The following is a 20037-nucleotide window of genomic DNA, read 5'->3' on the forward strand; positions in this document are numbered from 1 at the left end:
GAATACAGAGCAAAGCATATCGCATATCTGAAAACATGTTTTTTGCAGATCCATGGGGAACAATTGAACTGCTGGATAAATGGCACGGACATGATTAGCTGTCCAGATGGGAGGAAATTGCACCTCTACTGTATACCGCTCACTAACAGCAATTCCAGATGGCAGATAATGTGGATATAAAAAGCAACACAATGAAAGTTTTAGAAGACAATGTAGGAGATACTGTGTTGGGATTTCAGGGTAAGGAAGAATTTCTTAGACATGATGGAGAAAGCCCAAATTGTAAAGAAAAAGATTGATAAATTCAACAACAAAAACTGAGGACTTCAGTTATCAGAAATGCCACAAAAGGAGTGAAAAGACAAGCTTCAAATTGAAGAAGATAGTTTTAATAGCAACAGAAAAGGGATTCATTTCTAAGAATTTCTGTGAATCTCAAAGGAACAAAAGCAAATGATATAAGCAAACATTTTATAATAGAGAAAATACATGAAAAGATTCTCAAGTTTACTAATAATCAGGGATATTAGATTTTTAAATCACAATAAACAACCATTTCAGATGCACAACAATGATTAGTCAGATGCTTCCAAAGAATTGATGATGATATGGATGAAGAGGAAATGCTGGTGGGAGTGTAAATGGGAAAAAGCTAGAAAATAGACATTACCATGATTACAAATACAGGAAAGCTCAGAACACCATTTCTTTAACTAGCAAAACCTTACAAGTAGTTCAAATGTCCTTCAATAGTGCAATAAATAGATGGCTACTTATTCAGATCTGGGGATACAGCATGCAGTGAGAATGGATGACTGTAGCTGCATACCTGGCCCTGGATGAATCTCAGTCACACAGCACTGATGCCATTTGGCAAGCATGGAGAAATAAATACGGAAAGACTCCATCAATATAAAGTTAAAAATATACATCAAACTGTACATTATAGGGGGTATCACTATAAAGAAAAACATGTGATTAAGAACAGTGTGGGAAGGATGCGCTCTTAGGGAAGGAAAACAGCCTTCTCCAGCATTGGCAATATCTAGCCTTAGGGATGGATAGGTGGGAGTGTATTTTATTACTCTTTTAGCAGTTTAGATATATTTTATCTACACATGATATACTTCGCAATTAAACTGTTTCAAATAATGAATTAGCTAACCCTTAAGGGACTCTCTAGTGCTGATCTTGAAATTTTATAAAGTCTAATCTCTTTTACAAAGTTGAAAATCAACAGAATTTTTGACAGAATCCCAGACTCTCAGATCTGCTGTCATTTCACAAGCAAGCTCCAGAGAGATGAGGTGATTTTTCAGTCTCATAGCACTTGAGTGGTAGAACAGGACCATGGAGACATTTCCAGCCACCCATGAACCAGTGTATTTTCCACTGACACGTGCTAAGGCTGTATGCCAGGTCTCCTGCTAGGCACTGTGTTTACCATGGGCATCACTCTAGATTTTCTCAAAGCAATTCTACTTGTATTCACCCTGTCTTGATGTCCAACCATATGACCTGCATTTGTTTTTTATTGTTTTGTGAATGAATAGACTTTATTTTTTGTTTCATAGAATAATGATTGCCCTGGGTGTATGAATCCCCATCCTTTTCATACTGAAAATGATGTCTTGGCCTTTCCTGTTATTTGCACGACTGGCTCCATTCAGCCTAAACCGCATCCATCATGCTGGTCCTACTTGCTCCATACCTCCCAGCCTTGTGTTCCCCACTGTATTTCCAGGAATCCCTGAGATTCTTATCAACCTTTACATCCTTTCTACCAAAAACTTCCTCCTTCAGTTCCTTGGGGGAAATGGAGGAACTGATTGTTCCAAGTTTTCTTGTGACCTCCTGGTTTTCTCTTCTGAGAGAGCTGATTCTTCAGGGTGGAGGTGGCAGGGAAAACAAAGGGGAGAAAAGAAGGGAAAAAACAAGAGCTGTGTCCAGTGAGGTCGTGGGCCATGACCCAACTATTTCCATGAAACAATTGATCCACCACCTGCACACCCAGAACACCCTGTACTTGAGCTTCATCTTCATTGTTTGCTATGATGAATTCTCACAGTGCCCTTGGGAGATAAACCCTTCTCCACCTCTCGTGCGGCATCTGCACCATCCTTCCTGCCCCTCCAGTGGAGGTTTCAGAGACTCCAAACAAGACTGCACATTGAATTTAAAATGTTTAGTGGTGGTCTCTGAAGGTAGCTCTTCTTCCTGTGGTCTCACAAAGAAGTTGTCAGTTCTACAAGGAAGGCTCAGCTGTTTCATTTTGCAGTGGATTCAGGCCCCAGGGGAGAGAGGACCAAGTGCACTATTATCCAGAAATGTACAGGCAGTGATGAGCCCAGGGCCAGTGGCCTTATTTCCAGACCACTCTGTCTCCCCCTCTTCTGCTGTCCTGTTGGAGCTGCTCCTCCCCACACAGTCTGCCCCTCTAAGTCTGCTTCAAGCCTACAGAGGTGAGCAAACACTTGCGAAACATGCCTGGCATGCACTCGGACAGCTCTCCTATTTTTAACCTGGCCTCTTTTGCAGATTAACTTTCCCTGTTAATGACGAAATTGTATTTACCAGGGTGATGTCACCCAATTCCAAGCTGGCTCCTGGGACCCATAGGTCAGATGCTTTCATTGGGCTGACCGCAGTTGGTTACCTTTGAGAATGCTAACTTGTACTAACCAGATCCTTAGAAGACCCATGTAAAAGACATGAGTACCTGTTTATTAATGTACGTAAGAGATATGACTCTCAGTTGGGTAAGTCTGTGTTGGCCTGGCCAGCTCTTTCCCTGCAAAGGGCATCTATGTGGAGTCAAGCTATCAGTCTGTCAGCAGGTGCCAGCTAGAACAAAGGAGCTGGTCATAGGACATAAAGGCAGATTCCCATTCTCTTCCCTGAATTGATGGCAAAGTCCCTTTCTGACTGACCCATTCTTACTTCAGTGGGATCCATACTCTGTGGGTTACTATATTTTTCTGAGGCTGGGAGCCACTCCTTTCCAGGAGATAAACTTCGCCACATTCCACTCTGTCTATTATGCTTTGATTTCATAAATTAACTCTTTTCAGGAAAATCTGATCTCCTCTGTGTCCAAGGCTTTTATTGAGACTTCCCCCTACATAACTCAGTTCCTCAGACACCCATAAATCCAACTGTTCTTCTACTACATGACCTGTATTTGTTTCTTCGTCTTATCTAGGACATTTGAAGAGACCTTCTGAAATGCTTGTAAAGTCATGTGGCACCTCTATTAAAAGCTATCTGTGTAATTGATCATCTTTGCAGCCTGATTATCAGAAATTTCTGATTTCTTTCTCTGTACTTTTGTATGTTTGAAACTTTCAAAATATTTTTTTTAACTTTTTTTAAAACTAGGGAGAGAGCTGGCCAGATAGCTCAGCAGATTAAAGAAACTGCTTAGGCAGAACCAGGGACCGGGTTTGATCCCCAGCATGCCATCCTGTCCCACCCCTGGAGCACGCTGAGAAAGTGACTGAGACTGGGTGTGGTGGCACCTACCTGTAATCCCAGCACTTGAGAGGCTGAAAACAAAAGGATCACTATGAGTCCAATCTACGTAGTGAGACCCTGTAGATCCTGTACTAAATGAAAAAATAAATAAATAAAACCTACGGAGAAAACTATCCATGGCTTCTCAATATCCCACAAAACCCAAATCTCTTTTGTTTATTAGTACAGGTTTGAGGTACACAGTGAATACATTTGTTGTGGGTAGTTGCTGCACACACATGACACATAGTAATTCTTTCTATATCCCCTTCCCCACCCCTACCCATCCCTCCATCTCCTGGTCCCTTTCCAATTTGCAAAAGAACTATCTCCCGGTTTCCTGTTATCCTTTATTTTGCTCTTTCATCATTTATTCTTTAGCTTTCTCACATAAGAGGAATGACACAATACTGAAACGTGTGTGTCTGATTTATTTTACTTAAAACTGTGGTCTCGTGGTGCATTCATTTTCCCACAAATGAATCGAGGTGGGAAATGCTTATGTACAGCAGAGTAGGGCTCTACTGTGCATGAATGCTGCACTTTCTTCATCCTTTCATCTACTGAGGGACATACAGGCAGCTTCCAAGACTGAGCTACTATGAATTGTGCCCCTTATAAAAAAAAGTGTGTATCACTGTAATATGATGTCTTTAATTCATTCAAAGCCTGAATTTCTTAAAATGGTTGAGGCCTTTTTAGTCTGAAAGCCCCTTTCTTGCATGCTTCCCTGTGTACTCTTCAAGAACCACCCTACCAACCTCAGTCCCTCTCTGCACCACAATCACTCACAACTGCTCAGTTCTGTATCTTGGCTCATTCTGTTCCTGCAATGTTTGGCTCGGAATTTACCTCCTCCAAGACACCTCTCGTCCTTCTTCCTCACTGGCCAGGCCTCCTTCCTCCCCACTGACAGCACTTGCTGCCTGCCCATACCTGCTTTTCTACTGACATTACATACAATGTTTTTCTATATTGTCTTCACTCTGCACATATTTTTAAGTCTTTGCAGTTAAAGGATCGTGTGATTAAGGGCCTGCAGTATAGCTCAGCAGACTAAGCGCTTGCTTAGGTAAGCACAGGGGCCAGGGTTCAATCCAGTCATGCTGGCAACACATCAGCCCTCTCTGGCTGTGGTGGGGACAGATTAGAAATTACAAATCCTCCAGCCTAAATTGTCTCCAGTTGGCATTGAAAACACATGGTCTGCACATGACTCTTCCCCCAGCATAGAGTTGGGCACATAGGATGTACCCAGGAGATTTCTCACCGGGTGATTCTTTCATCCAATTCATGCTGCCTCCAGCTACATAGCATTGTGTGAGTCACAGGGCCTTAAGCTGCAGTGTTTTGTACATTCGTGGCTCTTGCACACTATGCATTGAATGAGCTAAGCGGTGTGTTACAGGGCAGGTGCGAGGCCCTGGCTCCAGGGAGAAAGAATGCAGCCCAGGCATCTACCTCCGAAGCAGGCCTCGGGTGATTCTGACCAGCGTGTATGCAGGCCACACCGTGAGACAGAGTCCCAAAGACTGTGAGGTCTGATGTGCCACTATTCTCTGGCTACTCTTGACAAAGCCAGATACCCGTCACTTCCCCGCTGAGGTTGCAGACCTTTCCTGGACTCACCCTGCCCTGGTTTTTTTCCTTGTTCCCCAAAGTGTGTGGCTGTGGCCTGGCCCAGTCAGGCTTCTTCTTCAAGAACCAGGAATACATCTGCACCCAGGACTACCAGCAGCTCTATGGCACCCGCTGTGACAGTTGCCGGGACTTCATCACAGGCGAGGTCATCTCCGCCCTGGGCCGCACCTACCACCCCAAGTGCTTTGTGTGCAGCCTGTGCAGGTGAGCGGGTGGCTGGGAAATAGAGGGCCTCTGTGTGAGCCCCAGAGGAGGGGAGGAGGCAGCCTTTCCCAGGCAGTTCTGGGGTTTATCAGGCTTATTCTGGGTGTGTGGACTTCAAGAACCTAAGGGGTGAAAGGATCTGAGCAGTGGTGTTCAAACCTTTTAGCATATGAATCCTGTCTGGCACACACACAATCTGATATGGAATAATTGTTCATCCTGTGACGGAAGCAGAGTGAGGACCCAATGTCCGTGCTCAGCCGACCACTTCTCCAGAAGGCTCCCAGGAGACCCCATGAGTCACCTGGCCCCTCTGCTCCCTCAGAGCTCAGTTTGGAAACTACCAGCCTGGCTCAGGCTCCCACATCTGTAGCACAGCCTGTGTGCTTCCAGTCTTTCTCACCATTCCAGCAGCACCTCCTGTGGCAGGGTAGCCCTGACAAGGGACTCCCTCTCTTTAAGCCTTCATTTCTCCATCAGTAATAGGGATCAAAACCATTGCAATCTCACTGGGTTTTTATGAAGAGCAGTGAGGGGGTGTGTGTAAAGACTTCAGTCCAGTGATTGGTACATATCATGCACTTTCTTATTTTGCTCATTATCCTGATAACTGTTCAGCCTCCCTCAGGACATCTCTGTGATTGAGAGTTCTTCCCTGTCTCCTTTTCCACAGCAGCAGCCTCTCAATCCCTTACTCACTTAGCAAATGTGTATTAAGGTTCCACTGCATGCCAAGAACCACATTAAGGAAATGAAAAAAAAAAAAAAAAAACTGACTAGAACCTCAGCTCTGTTCATAAATATGTTCAATTTTAATGGGCAGCTCTGATTAAGTTATAAGTAAACTATGATTAGAGTATATACACATTTCTAATTAGGGAAAAAATTTATAATTAATCTCCCCATAAAATAACTAGTTAGTTACTGCTTAAAGTAACTAACAAATTAGAATTTCTGACCAAGACTAATGGCAGAGTATTTACTCAGTAAAAACTGCTGGGCCCTGAGTCCTAGATGCCAGATTCATCGGAGGTCAGCACGGAGGATCTGTATGGTACGAGGTGAGGTTTTGGCCATGCTCTACAGAAATGAGGTGACTCTCTGAGGTCATGCAATGCGTCTGAGCCTTGAACTACTTGGCTGGGCCATAGTGAGAATGTGGGTCCTCCGCCTCCTGCCCCAGCATTCCATCCACCCTCCCGCATTGCTAATGTAAGGACAGAGGCACCCCTAGAAGCCTTTGTCAGGGGTTATGCTCAGAGTCCATGTGACAGGTGTCCCCAGAGCAGCCAGAGGTGGGTTGGCAGTGCTGGCAGTTCCTTACATGACTTATAATTTAGTTGAGGAGGCAGACCATGTGCAAGCTTGAGACTCTCAGGCCGGGGAAACAACAAATGCATAGGGGTTGTGACATATTTGTGGACTTACAAAATTGCCATTGGAGAGAAGTCACATTAGTGTGGCAAAACTACTTCCAGGAAGAGGGAGCAACCCCGGGAGCAGTTCATAGTCTCGCCCTCTTAGAGCTGGAACACACAAGCTCAGATAAGCAGCATATTTTTCTCAGTGTTAAATCCGATAAATGGCACAAAAGGGCCTCCAGTTCTGGCCTCCTGGCCCCTTGCTGAGTGGTTTAGCCAGCTTGTCACAAGGAGCAGCATTTAAATTTGCCTGGTGTTCAAGGAGGGACACGGAATGTGTCACCAGACTGCTGTGAGCATGTGTGTCAAGTCACACATAGCCTCAGAATCCCATAAATCGGCCTGACTTTCTGCCTCGACCCCTTGCAGGAAGCCTTTCCCCATTGGAGACAAGGTGACCTTCAGCGGTAAAGAATGTGTGTGCCAGACCTGCTCCCAGTCCATGACCAGCAGCAAGCCCATCAAGATCCGTGGACCAAGCCGTGAGTCTCCCCACCTCCAAGTGCACCTCCAAGCTCATGGCGCCATCTCCACAGGTCCCCTGTCCTGGCAATCAGCTACATCCTCAGGCCTAAAGGGAAATGGGAGGTTCCCTCCCTGGAGGATTCCTGACGTGTGACCCAGTTGGCAGAAAGCCCAGACACACGAGCTCCACAAGCACAATACAGGGAAGCAGGCTGCCCTGCGGTAAACAGGGATGGCTGTCCCTGCTTATCGGCCACTTGGGTGGGTCTCCCCTGAGACTAGCTGGGCTCCTGATCTTATATCCCAAGGGCACTGCCACAGGCTTGATCGAGTATTATGTCACCAGGGGTTCTCAGGTTTGACAAACTCCAGGAAGGAAGAATCTGCAGACATGACTCACAAAGGAGGAAGTTGGGAGGGTCCTTGGGGCAAACCGAAGGGATGTGCTCTGCTTTGTAGAAGTGTTCTGTGGACCACCAAGTTGGGGTCACTCTGTACCTTGTTAGAATACAACTTCTGGGCTCCCCTAGGACCGCTAGGGATGACACAGAGGCAGTGACATGCTGGATGATTCAAGAATTTCTAGGATTCATTTGCTGCTCTGAGATTGGGAGCCCCATCTAGGGATGAAGGGCAGATCTCCCATGCCCTAAGCAATGTTATGTTTTATCACCACACCTCAGATTTGAGGAAAAAGTGAGGCTTGAGGGTGTGCCTTGGCCAGGCCTCCCAAATTGTTAAGTTCATTCCCCTGCGTGTATCCAGTGATCAGATGTCTAAATCACTGTTCCCAGATGCCCCAGTGGGGCAGCTGACTGCACACACATAGACCAGGCTCCCAGGGTCTCTGTAAGCAGCGTTGGGCTCCAGAGTTCTTTTATGTTATATGACACCCTGGCGGTCTCATCAAGAGATCAATGAAAACCCATTAACCTCCTGGGCCGCACCACAGTGCAAGCCTGCAGGGTGGGGTGGAGGTGCCTGCCCACAGCGGCTCCAGCTCTGGCGGAGTCAGCACATTGGGGGCCACATCTCCCCAAGGAGGGTGAGCCAAGAACATCCAGTCAGCAGGGCTTAGTTCCCAGGGGCCCTATTAGAGTCCACCCAGGTGTGGCCATGAGTGGAGAAACACAGGAAGGCTCCTCCCCTCCCTCCCCTCCTTTCAATCCAGTCGGATCCGGTCCCGGAGTGTGCAGCAGCCTTCTTTCACCGTCCTTGTCACAAACAGTTGGCTGCTCTGTGCAGGTTCCCATCTCAAGGCTGCTGAGCACACTCACTGGGATCTTTATAGCTCCTTAAAAGCTTCATCCAGAGGGACAAAAAGCCTGGGAACCCCAGCCGTGGCCCTGTGGCTGATGCTGCTGTGGCGCTTACAGGCCAGCGGGGCCACATGAAGGCAATACGAAGGGAGGCAAGAGTGAGTCAGGAGGCTTCCAACCTCCTGCGTGATGCAAAGCAGTCGTGTAGCCTCTGAGGCTTAGTTTACCCAGCCATGAAAGCAGGATGGGCTTCACGGCATGCATAAATGTAGTGAACAGTAGCTCTGTAAGTAAGAGGTGAGGACTGTTACTGGCATCTAGAAAGCAAAGGAGTGGTGAGAATCCAACTCTGAATTTGTGGTTGCTTCTCTCACCTTGTGCTGTGCAGTGGCTCTCTCTGACAGGTGGGAGTTGTCGTGGCTGAGCATGGGTGGTTGTCTCACACACAAGCATGTGCTGGAAAGAAGCCCTGCCATCATCTTACACATCAAGGGGTAGAAAGGGGTGAGGAGAAGACAGTAAAAAGAAAAAGGAAACAAAGAGGAGAAGTAAACAGTTGGGCAGTTTCAGGGGCAGGACTCAGGATTATGGCTCATCGCATCTCTCACAATGTAAAGACATCCATCTGTGGATCCACAGGGCATCCTTTCATAGAATCATTTGCTCCAAGCATGGTCACTGTTCTTCTTGAAATACAAGGGACCTCCTGGCTAGGGAGGATATTAGAAGGTTTCCTGAATTCTCAATGAAAAGAGAGAAGTAAAAGAGATTGCTAAGAAAAACATATTGTGCAAAAGGAAAAAATAATCTGGCATTTAAGCTGAAAGTGTGTGAAGTTTCATCTCTGGAAGTTTAATAAAAATATTTTGGAAAAGTAGACCAGTGCTCATTCCAAAGTTTGAGAAGACTCAGAAACTGTCAAGAGGAATGGACTGTGCTACTGCAGGAGGGAGAAATATGTCTTCATATATATCATGAAGGAGAGCCAACGACAATGGCAGAATCCCCATCACCACCCCCATCATGCCACCCTCACTGATGCTAGCTGGGATTGACTATTATTATGGGGCCCGCACAGGCCTCACTGACATGAGTCAGCAGCCATAGCAGCACCACCATTACTGTCTGTCCCATTATCCTCAACATCACCATCACCACTACTTCCATCACCACCATCACTAACACCATCACATCACAGTTGTTAGTGTCACCGTCACCACCATACCTGCCATTATAAGCATCACCTCCATTACCACCACCACCACCATCACATCGTCACCTTCACCGCAGCTGTGACTACCAACTCCTTCATAACCCCAGCACCACCCTTCCCTATGTCACTGGCAACACTGATTGTCACTATTGTCAACCACTTCATCATTTAAGTACTCAAGCATTTAATCATTACAGCAACTCGACAAGGGTGATAAGAGTAAGTGTTCTGTACATGAAAAAACTGAAACTCAACAAACACAAATGACTTTCCCAAAGTAACACAGATAGCAAGACACAAGATCAGGCTGTCTGGCTCGGGAGACGATTCCCATATTGTTCTACACCAGACACATGTCTTGCTAATTGGGAAGGATCCTGTCTTCCAGAATTAGCTGCCCAGACAAAGGTGGGTAGCTTGCTGTGACTCACAAAACCCAGTTATTTTTGCTGAGCTAAGTGGAATGAATGGCCTAGTCAGTGAGACCAAGAACGGCTGCCTGGAGTCTTCACGGGCTTTAGGAACCAACAGAGAGATTTGAGAGGGGCAGGTGGTGGCATCATGCTTCCTACCAGCTGGAGACTGTAAGTTTGGAATAGAGAGGAATGTGTGAGGAGTGGACAGCTGGCTCCCCAGAGACCGATCTGGATAAGCTGTGGTTCTACAGACCCTGCATATGACGCCAGGCCTGTGGGATCCCAGATGGGGTGCCTGAGGCTCCATCCATGGTCAGGAGTACAAGGCTGAAGCAGAGGGAGAGAGAGTTCCAGAAAAGCATGAAACCAATGCAACAGAGCATCAGTAAAGTGACATGAAAAGAAAAGCACATGGAGAAGGTAGCCGAGAATTCTCCAGAAGAATAAGTGGGTCTTCCTGCAGTGGAAACATTGCATACAGCTTTACATCGGTTCCCGGGAGATCCACAGAACGTGGATTAAAACACAAGTCTGTGAAACACTGACAGAAACCACTGACCAGATGTGAGCATCACTTATACCAGCCAGACTATAGGAAGACATTCAGATGAAGGTTCCTAGGCTTGGTTGTTACACAACTAGTACACTGGGGAGCTGGGATTCTTGCCTGTTCCAGATTCTATCGTTTGCTTCAGCCTCTCAGCCCACTTGTCAACCACTGCGCTGGATCAGCTCCTAAAGGTGCTCACTCCATCTCAGATGTATCACTTTAACTGAGAAAGATGGCACTCATTACTGGAATGGGGCTGTGTAAGCATGTGATTATTAAATCCATTTTATTGAAAAGGTGGAGAACTGTGTCATCAATTCACACTGTGCCTTCCTCACAAGTGAATCTGATTAATGCATGACCACATCAAGGGAAGTGTAAAGAAGGAAAGCTACGAAGGAAACTAGTCATCTTTAAATATTGGAAGGAACTGTTAGAGGAGAGAGCAAATTATTCTTAGCTGCATAAGAACTTGGGGAGTCACGAGAATCAGGCCTGGGCTCCATGTAAAGAAGACCACCACGAGAGTCACGCCTGACCTGAGGCACAGTGGGCTTTCTGAAAATGGGCTGAGTTGACTCCTGGATGAGATCAAGCAGGGGACGGTGTCCACCTGTCCAGAACACAGAAGATTCTTGCACTGACTGGGACATTTGACCAGATGCTCTCTGAACTAGAGCCCCAGTGGAAATATTAAACCATGTAGGGAGGCCCTAGAGACAAGTTTATTATGCCTCACCTGGAAAGCCTGACCAAATGCCTGCAGAATCTACACCAAAGTCCGACAAGTCACTTCAGATGACGATCTGTCTGTAAAAGGGAGAAGGGGCTGACCTTTCTAAACTATTGTACTGTGAAACCTATAATTACTGGGGTGGCAGAGCAGGAAGACTTAAAACTCGTTCCAGGAAAGAAGAAAGGGAAAGAGAAAAATTTCCAAACTCTGCATCCTTCCCAGCTCCATCTGAAAGCCTAGAACTACAAAAATTTTGCAGTTGGAGACCTCCCTGCCTCCAGAGATATAGAAAGGTATAGATAGACCAGAAGCAGGCACAGGAGGACCAGATCCACACAAACACTTCATCAGGGCCTAGCCCCGCCCCGCAGCCTGTTGGACACATACCCTTCTTAGACACATCGTCTGCTCTCACAGGACTGGCCTCCAGCTGGATTGGAAGCTGTCCGGTCAGGCTCCCCAAGTTTATGCATAGTTTCTTTTCCTCTCACTGCTCAAAGTCTGCCTTTGTCTTGCGCCAACAGAGAGGTTTGTCCTATGGTAAACTTTGCCCCGTGACCCTTTCCTCTGCCAAAGTGGGCCATCCGGTCAATGAGGCCTGAGTTCCCAGCATCTCTCAAGTACCTTGGACACTGGCTCCATTTCCTGTCCCTCCCATTCCCTCCCTGCATTCATTGAGCAACAAACAGGCAGGCTTCTGGGCCACACACATACGCACACTTGTGGGCCCAGCACCGTTCCAGGGTAGTGGTGACAGGGAGTGAGAGCACATTTCTGCTTTGAGACAGTCTCACCACACTCTAACCCATAGTTCCCGGGAAGCAAATGTGTGGCATATAAGCATACAGGGGAAGGAGTAGCCATGATAAATTTTATTTATTGCTTGAGTGCTATAAGATCCACTCATTCATACTCCAGCAAAGGTGCTTTGAGTTCCACTACACACCTAGCACCATGCTAAGCAAAGAAATACATTTAGCCACAATGCATAGACCTGGTGCTTCTCATTAGGTATATAGCCTAAGAAGGAAAAAGGAAAAACAAAGCCTACTCTAAGAATCCATGCTTCTCAAATTTTGCCATGCACAGAGATCTAATTAAAATCCAGTAGGCCCGGGTGTGGTGGAGATGTTGCGTGCCCTGCAGTCCCAGTGATGAGGATCTGGGGTCAAGAAGAGAAGTATGAGCTTTGTTGAAGAAGGACTGGAGGAGTGCCGGGGCCAATTTGGATGGATGGTACCTGGGAAGAGAAGTAGAAAGGCTTTTCCATCCACACAGGGACCCATGGGCTCAAAGTCCCTTGTCAGTAGGCCAGGGCTCTGGTGGCCTCTTCCTTGCCCTGGTAGAGCCTGGGCAGCTGCTGGTGTCAGCACAAGACACCTGAAAGCCAAGTGACGTTCAGGGAGGAGTTCCTTCTGATGGTGGGCAGTCAGGGGTCCCGGGAAGTTTTGCTCAGCAGCGGCTCCTATCTTTGCAGACTGTGCTGGGTGCAAGGAGGAGATCAAGCATGGCCAGTCGCTCCTGGCCCTGGACAAGCAGTGGCACGTCAGCTGCTTCAAGTGCCAGACCTGCAGCGTCATCCTCACCGGGGAGTACATCAGCAAGTGGGTGTGATCCCCTGCCTGCCCCACACTCGGCCTGTGCATCCTACAAGGCTTGCCTCCTCAGCCCTTGCCCAAATCCCTAGCATCACCCTGGTTCCTTCCATTGGCTACCACACTTGGGCCACAGCAGCCTCTTTCCACTTGTGGCACCTTCCGTGCTGTTCCTTCTGCTGAGGACACTCAGCACCCCTCTCCACTATTTGCTTCTTCCCTTCCTTCCTTCCCTGCCTTCCTCCCTCCCTCCCTCCCTCCTTCCCTCCTTCCTTCCCTGCCTTCCTCCCTCCCTCCCTCCCTCCCTCCCTTCCTTCCTTCCTTCCTTCCACCTCCACTCAGAGGCAGCCTTTCCAGTAGTTTACCACCTCCACTCCCATCACAGCTCTCAGGCTGCCCTGTTTGTTTCCTTCACACGGGCTACCACCATTTGTAATTATATACCTATCTGAGGCAACTTTTTAATAGCGACGATAATGCTAACTACTGCTTCCTGAGCCTTTGATGTTTTGGTTTACTGAGACTTGAGGTGTCTGTTTGCACAGAATACTAAGTGACTTGTTCTGGGATGGTGTTTACTCTCTGTTCCCATCAGGATAGCAGTTGTGCTTTAGTTGCTGCTGGATTCCCCCATCCTTAGCATAATGCCTGACTATGTCAATCATAGTTGTTCAATAAATTTAACTGGAGAAGAGATTTTGGACACATGAAATGATCAGGATAGAGGAGTCACCCCTGCCCAGAGATCCTCACTCTGCAGCTTTGGAAAGTCCCTTTGTTGCTAGGCCCTAGCGACCACACATATAGACTCAGCTACCTAGAAGCTATTATGAGCACAGACCCTCAGTGCTCTGACCCATTCTAACTATAGATGCTTCCTAGCCCTCTCTCACACAACACAGAAATGGAAAGGTCAGAAGTACACTGGCGTCAGACGTGGCTATATCCAGGGAGCTTAACAAGCTCTCTCATTCTAGCCTAATAGAAAGGAACCCTTTTCTCCCAAGAGTGTCAGCTGGAATTCCAGAGCTGCCTTTATGTGGCTACCCTTGGTTCACGTGTCCACTGCAAATTAATCATTGACTGGGAAGACCCAACCCTAGAGCCAGAGAGCAGCTTTTGGTAAAAGCTTACAGAAACAGAGTGGGAAGTCGATGCTGGCCAGAGGATTCTGACCAGTGAATAACATTTGCTTGTGCCCAAGGTGCTAGTGAAGGGTGGTGAATATTCAGAAAGGGGGAATCATACCTAGCCAGCAGGAAGCAAAGTCTGTCTGTAAGCACCTGATGGAAGGAGGCAGTATTTGAGCTAGACTTTGAAAAAAAAAAAAAAAAAAAGAGGTAAGATTTGAAAACACAGTGAAGAGCACCTAGGCAGAATGCCTAACCTAGCAAGAACAAGGACATGGGCAAGTGTTTTGACACCTCCACCTTGTTTGGCAGCCCAACTGTGTGCCCAGGGGAAGCAGAGTCCCAAGCTTGCAAAAGTGAGCTGTGGCCATGTCACCAAACGTCCTAAAGACCACATCAATAGGGTGCTGGCATTCTCCTCCAGGCCTGCCAAGTAAAGAGTGTCCTTTGTAAGTGGCCAGCAAGGAGTCCTTGAGTCTGGGAGTCTACATCAGAGTGCTCCAAAGAAGGCAGGGCCTGCTCAGAGTTCCTCTCAAGGAGGCCCAGCCCAGCCTGCCCACCATACCTGGCCTCTACAGTCTGGCTTTCAGCTCTTCGTCTGGCTGTGGAAGAGTGGCATGGGCTACAAGGCACTGGCTGTGGCACCAGATGCCCAGGATTGAAGCCCCACCTACATGACCTTGGCCAAGGACTCAGTGTTTCTCAATTTTAGTTTCCTCATTGTGAAAAAAATAGAGTTAATAAGTGGGAGTGCATAAAGGCTCAGAGATCGGTGCTTGCACTTAATACCTAATAAACACCCAATAAATACTCACTTTACCACCTGCTTCTTTTAAGAATCGTTCATATTTCAAATTCCCTTGGGCCTCCCCAGCCCAGGGATATAAATGAGGCTGTGCTGGCTGGCCTGTTGTACCACCTCCTAACAAATGATTTCCCTTGTAGAGTTACTCTCTCACACGTGGAAAGTGAGGACAAGTTCTGGCTTTGTGGGCCCACTCTCACCTCCAGACCTTTGTCAGCCTCAGCTCTTACTGCTGCTTCTCCATTGAGGAAACACTGGCTGTCCTGTGTCCCAGTCAGTGTTCCCAGCAGCGTCAGGATGGCTTCAGTGTCTGAGCCAAATTCTCTCACCCAAAAGTGGGGAAACACACCTCTTTCGTCAAAGTTTGGAATGAGCCCATAGAGCTAGGTAAGTCCCACAAGCTGTGCTGAGTTCACTGAGGCCCCAAACTATATCAGCCTCAGACTGCTGAGCACCACAGTGATTGCTGCCATTGCTGAGAATGCACCGGGGCTAGGCACCGTCTAAGCCCCAGGAGACACTGGACCCATTTCCTTTAGTCCTCAGACCCCCTGGACAAGAAACCAGAAAACCTAGCTTTAGGTCATCCTAGGTGGCCAATGGTGAGTTTCCAACTCCTGTCTACCTGGGAGTTTTCATGCACCCCTTGGGAAATTAATAGTGCCATACTCTTTTGGCTGCCATAAGGATTAGATGCAGTAATCTGTGTGAAGCACCTTCAGAGGACCTGGCACATGCAAGCCAGGAGTGCCAGCAGCTATTAGCAGGAGGAAGTAGCACAGGAATAATGAGGGCAGCCATCGTTTTGTCTGCTAGGTCATAATCACTGGGTCAAAGTGGAACACCTAGAAAGTGTTCAGAGGGGGCATCTTCTTATCTGCTGACCTAGCAGCACAACCAGATGGTTCTCTCACTACAGGTGAAATCTTTTTATTAAAAGAGTCCTTAAATTGATCACACACATGACCTCTCCAAGGAAAACTGAGCAGGGCCAGGAGGAGGGTGAACTCTTTTCTCTTTCTGCCTTGAGAATGCTGTAGTATATGCAAATATTACCTGCTCTAAATTAAATAAAACTTAAACTTTCTAAATAATTCTTAAAAAGCATTCTCCAGGACAAAGGAAATAAGTGAATCAGGAGAACTTGTACAAAGCAGGAAGAAGTAAACGGAGACCCAAGGTCAACAGGCTAGACAGTTGCTTCCATCCAAGCTAGGAAGGGCATCAGGTGGAGATTCCTGGGCCTCACCCCAGGGGTTCTTTGATTTATAATCTGAGGGCCATCTGAGGAATTTACGTCTTAAATAAGCTCCCCTAACTCTTTAATCCCCACAGGTTGCAGGACCCCCTAACTTCCTCATCCCGTGTGGATTTGCTCTTTCAGGGATGGCGTTCCATATTGTGAATCTGACTACCACTCCCAGTTTGGCATTAAATGTGAGACGTGTGACAGATACATCAGTGGCAGAGTCTTGGAGGTGAGTGGCTGAGCACCCACACAGATGGAGAACGGGGCGACTTGTCCGGCACACGGTCACCGCTGAGGAAGGGGAAGTCATCTCACACTCCTCATCCGCAGCCTCAGCCTCCCACAGCTCTGCTTGGGATGTGACCTTGAAAGAAACCTTGCTGAGATCTCTGAGCACACCCAGAATGAGACCACGGACAAAATTATTTCTGGTTCAGGAACTGCTGTGCTGGAAAAATCAGTTGCTTCTTTGGATGCAGACCCAGACAGTTTCTCAGAGTGACAATTAGGGTTTTCCTCCTACCCCTGCCTAAGGATGGAGGGGGGGTTTTGTTTTTGTTTTTTAAGTATTCGTACTATGCTGCTTTAAGAACCAGCTTGTCTAGCAGCTTGCTCCCTAAACCCTTCCCTGGCTGGTCCATCACCATGGCAACAGCTCTCCAAGCCTCTTGCACAGCTCATTCTGCGGGTGACAGACAACTTGCAGCACTTCACTGAGCCTTTGCTGGGCCCTCTGTCTGCATCTCGGTTCCTGGCCTTCCTTGTCACATTCTGTGGGCCTGGAGGATTTCTTCTTCTCCTTTAGGACCACCTACCTTGAAGAATTAGAAAGAGAAAAGAATTTCTTACAAAGGGAAAGCACTAGTTTAAGAGTAGGACCAATTGGGGTCTAACACCATATTGACTCTACTGCCAATGGATTCTTAAATTTTGGATGATGACCTTTGTATCTCTAGGCCTTCTTTTCCCATCTGACAGGGCCTGAGAAATGGCAGTCAGGGAAGCTATTGTGAGCAGCATTATTCATTCAGCCAGATCTGACCAATCAGTTGTGATTACTGTAAGTGTTGAGTTAGAATGGTCCTGCAGCCCCCCACGTGGGCCCAGCAGGAGAGAATGCAGCAGTAGGGAAAGGACTGTCCCAGGGAATGCTCGGAGGGGAAGGCTACGTGTGAAGAGCCAGGCGAAGAACACTCCAGCCATTCAAGGAACAGAAAAAGCCCAGAATGGCTGGGTTTTGTAAGCTGAGGGTCAGGAAGGCTGGGGCACATCACAGAAAACCTATCACGTAGGACCTAGTAGATCATGTTGAGAAGTTTGGGCCTCCTACTAAATTCAGTGCAAAGCTGCTGGGGAGCTTTACGCTAGGAGGCAACATGATAGGATTATGTTTTTAAAAATCATACTCATCGCTATGTGGAGTGTTGATTATAGGGAGTCAGAGAGGATAATGAACAAATTCACTGACTTGCTACTATTAAGCATCTCCAAGGGATAGCAGAGGAGGCACCAAGAGGGCAAGGCTTCTGCACGGGAATGTTTATTAGGTCTAGATTTCCAGGGCCGGGATTTAGGGATGAGGATTTTATGTGTGATTCACTGCGGAGCTTTGGAAAAACTGAGCAGAAGTGACCTGATCTGAGCTACCTTCAGGGAAGGGAGTGTGATGGTGCTAACAGGCTAACTCTGAAAGGGGGAATGTGGAAGAGGATGCCAAGGGCAAAGCTTTGTCTCCAACGTCACAGAAGTAGAATTCCAATAGCTCTGCAACTGTGGGGCAACTGAAGGAGAGAAGGCTGAAAGTTGAACCAAAATATAAAGCCTACATGACAGAAAGCCTGGTGTCAGTACAGGGAATGACAGGGAAACAAGCTGGTCCGGTCTGGGCAGGAATACAGGGATTTCAATTTAGGATGGAGTGAGATTGAAATCCTGGGAAGGTTCTGAAAAGGCAGTCAAAAGTGCGGATCAGATCTCAGGCCTGAAGAGGCCAGGGTCAAAGCACTCAGATTTGAATCATGGTACCAGGGAATTCCAAACAGGGGAGGGAGGGATCTCAGAGGGTAGTAAGTAGCCTACAGTTGGAGTTATCCGGGGAACAAGGAGACTGAGGGGAATGTGAGAGGATGGAGTTTCAGAAAACATAGTGAGGTTGATCAGAGTGTTGGCCAAACTCTGTAGAGTAGTGAAGGGCCATGGGATTGAGTAGAAGCTGATAGAAATTGCAGGAGAATTGCTAGCTGTGCCTACCCAGCTGGGGAAGAGGCCTCCAGCATACCAGGGGTCCATGCAATGGGAGATCACAAAAGCCGGCCTTTTTTAAAGAAGGGAAGAAGTTTGGATACATAAGGCTGCATACAGAAAGCTGCCCCAGCATTTCCAAGCTGCTTTGAAATTCTCCTGTAATGGTTCTCTTTCTCCCAGCACTGCTGCTAAACATTGTAATAGTCCCCTTCTCCAGCAGTTGTGACTGGGTTTTGATTGATTCCATTTGTATGAAGTTCCATTAGCATCTTGGACTTATCGATCTTTTTCCTAAGAGCTGGAAGAGACTTAGCAATCAACTAGTTCAACATCCTCATTGTACAGATGAGAAGAGTGAGACTCAGGGCATGAGGTGCTTTCTCCCAGCTAGAAGAGCTTCATGTGCGCCTCTGCGAGCCTAGCCGCGGACAGTGCAGTAAGCAGCTCAGTGGCAGGGAGGCTGTGTGAAGCTCCTTTAGCCGGGATGGACTAGGGGGCTGTGACATTTACAAAGAGGCTTTTTCAGTTTTGCCAAGGTGCCATTGCTACCCTGAAAAAGGGTCTATAATTGAAATGATAACGAGACACAGAGTAGGAAGAGGCTACTAATTAAACCAATTATCCTTGTCATGGTACAGGAGAGTCAGTCCCACGATTTCCTAGCTTAGGAAAATAGTAGGCTCCTTCTCAAGTTTGAGCATAGTTTGCTAGATGGTGACAAGCACATTTGTTCATTGGTGGGGGCCACCAAGAGTGATAAAAAGGGATAGTAGAGGTTGTTTTTTTTTTTAATTTGCCCTTTCTATATTCTTATTAAGTTTTTAGCATAAATGAAGCATTTCCAGAATAAGCAAACCAGGTCCCTGGCTTGGAGGGCGTACTCTGTGAGTCCCCAAGTATTCATCAGTTTCCTTCAGATATTTCCTAGTCTCCGTCAAAAACTCTCTTCCCTGACATGCAAAATATTCATTCAGAACCAGTCCTACCTTCCAAACCAAGGTGCTACACCCCTTACCCAGGGGCCCTCTCCTCTCAGGGCCTTTGGGCTGGGGGCTTTGAGTCAGAACTAGCAGAATGCAAATGCGTGCAGGCTGGAGAGCAGGTTCTACAGCCTGACTGCAACACTGCTCGTGATTTCTAGTGAGATCTGAGACACAGCCTTCTCTGAGGTTGTTTCTTTCCCCAGGAAAGAATCTTCAGGGTACATCCATTTCCATTTTTAATTTAAATAATTGTGGGGAAGAATGATGGAAAATGTGAATCACTGGTCTCAGAACCAGTGCGCCCAGTAGGACAGTCTAGCCTGGGGGTATGGGGGATCTCAGCAGGTCCCGGATTTTCAAATACAATTATTTGTGTACTAAACACTAAAATCTGTCTTTTTGATGCCACTCTAACAGGTTTTGCCATGTCTGCGAACCTTGCATACTCAGTTACCTAGTACTTTAAGTTGGTTTGCTTTCACATAAGAAAATGTGTACAGCAAAAAAGGAAAATTTGTTTCATTTGCCACATTATAGGAAACCCAGAAATGAAGGTAGTTCTAGCTAGATTCAAGTACTCATGGAGGCTCCCAGCTCTGACCGTTTTGTTTTG

The 20037-nt window shown here is 47.1% G+C and overlaps 1 protein-coding gene across 5 annotated transcripts in view; it reads left to right on the top strand.

Annotated features, from left to right (window-relative positions):
• Positions 1-20037, top strand: part of Ablim3 (actin binding LIM protein family member 3) — a 113330-nt gene that overhangs the window by 51868 nt on the left and 41425 nt on the right. For all 5 annotated transcript variants that reach the window (XM_004631279.2, XM_023715275.1, XM_023715274.1 and 2 more), the window contains exons 3-6: positions 5175-5358; positions 7149-7261; positions 12896-13022; positions 16333-16426. In XM_004631279.2, the coding sequence (XP_004631336.1) occupies positions 5175-5358; positions 7149-7261; positions 12896-13022; positions 16333-16426 (518 nt within the window). The remainder of the gene's footprint in view (positions 1-5174; positions 5359-7148; positions 7262-12895; positions 13023-16332; positions 16427-20037) is intronic.

This window comes from Octodon degus, unplaced genomic scaffold, assembly GCF_000260255.1.
Source record: "Octodon degus isolate 3935 unplaced genomic scaffold, OctDeg1.0 scaffold00040, whole genome shotgun sequence".
Lineage (NCBI taxonomy): Eukaryota > Metazoa > Chordata > Mammalia > Rodentia > Octodontidae > Octodon > Octodon degus.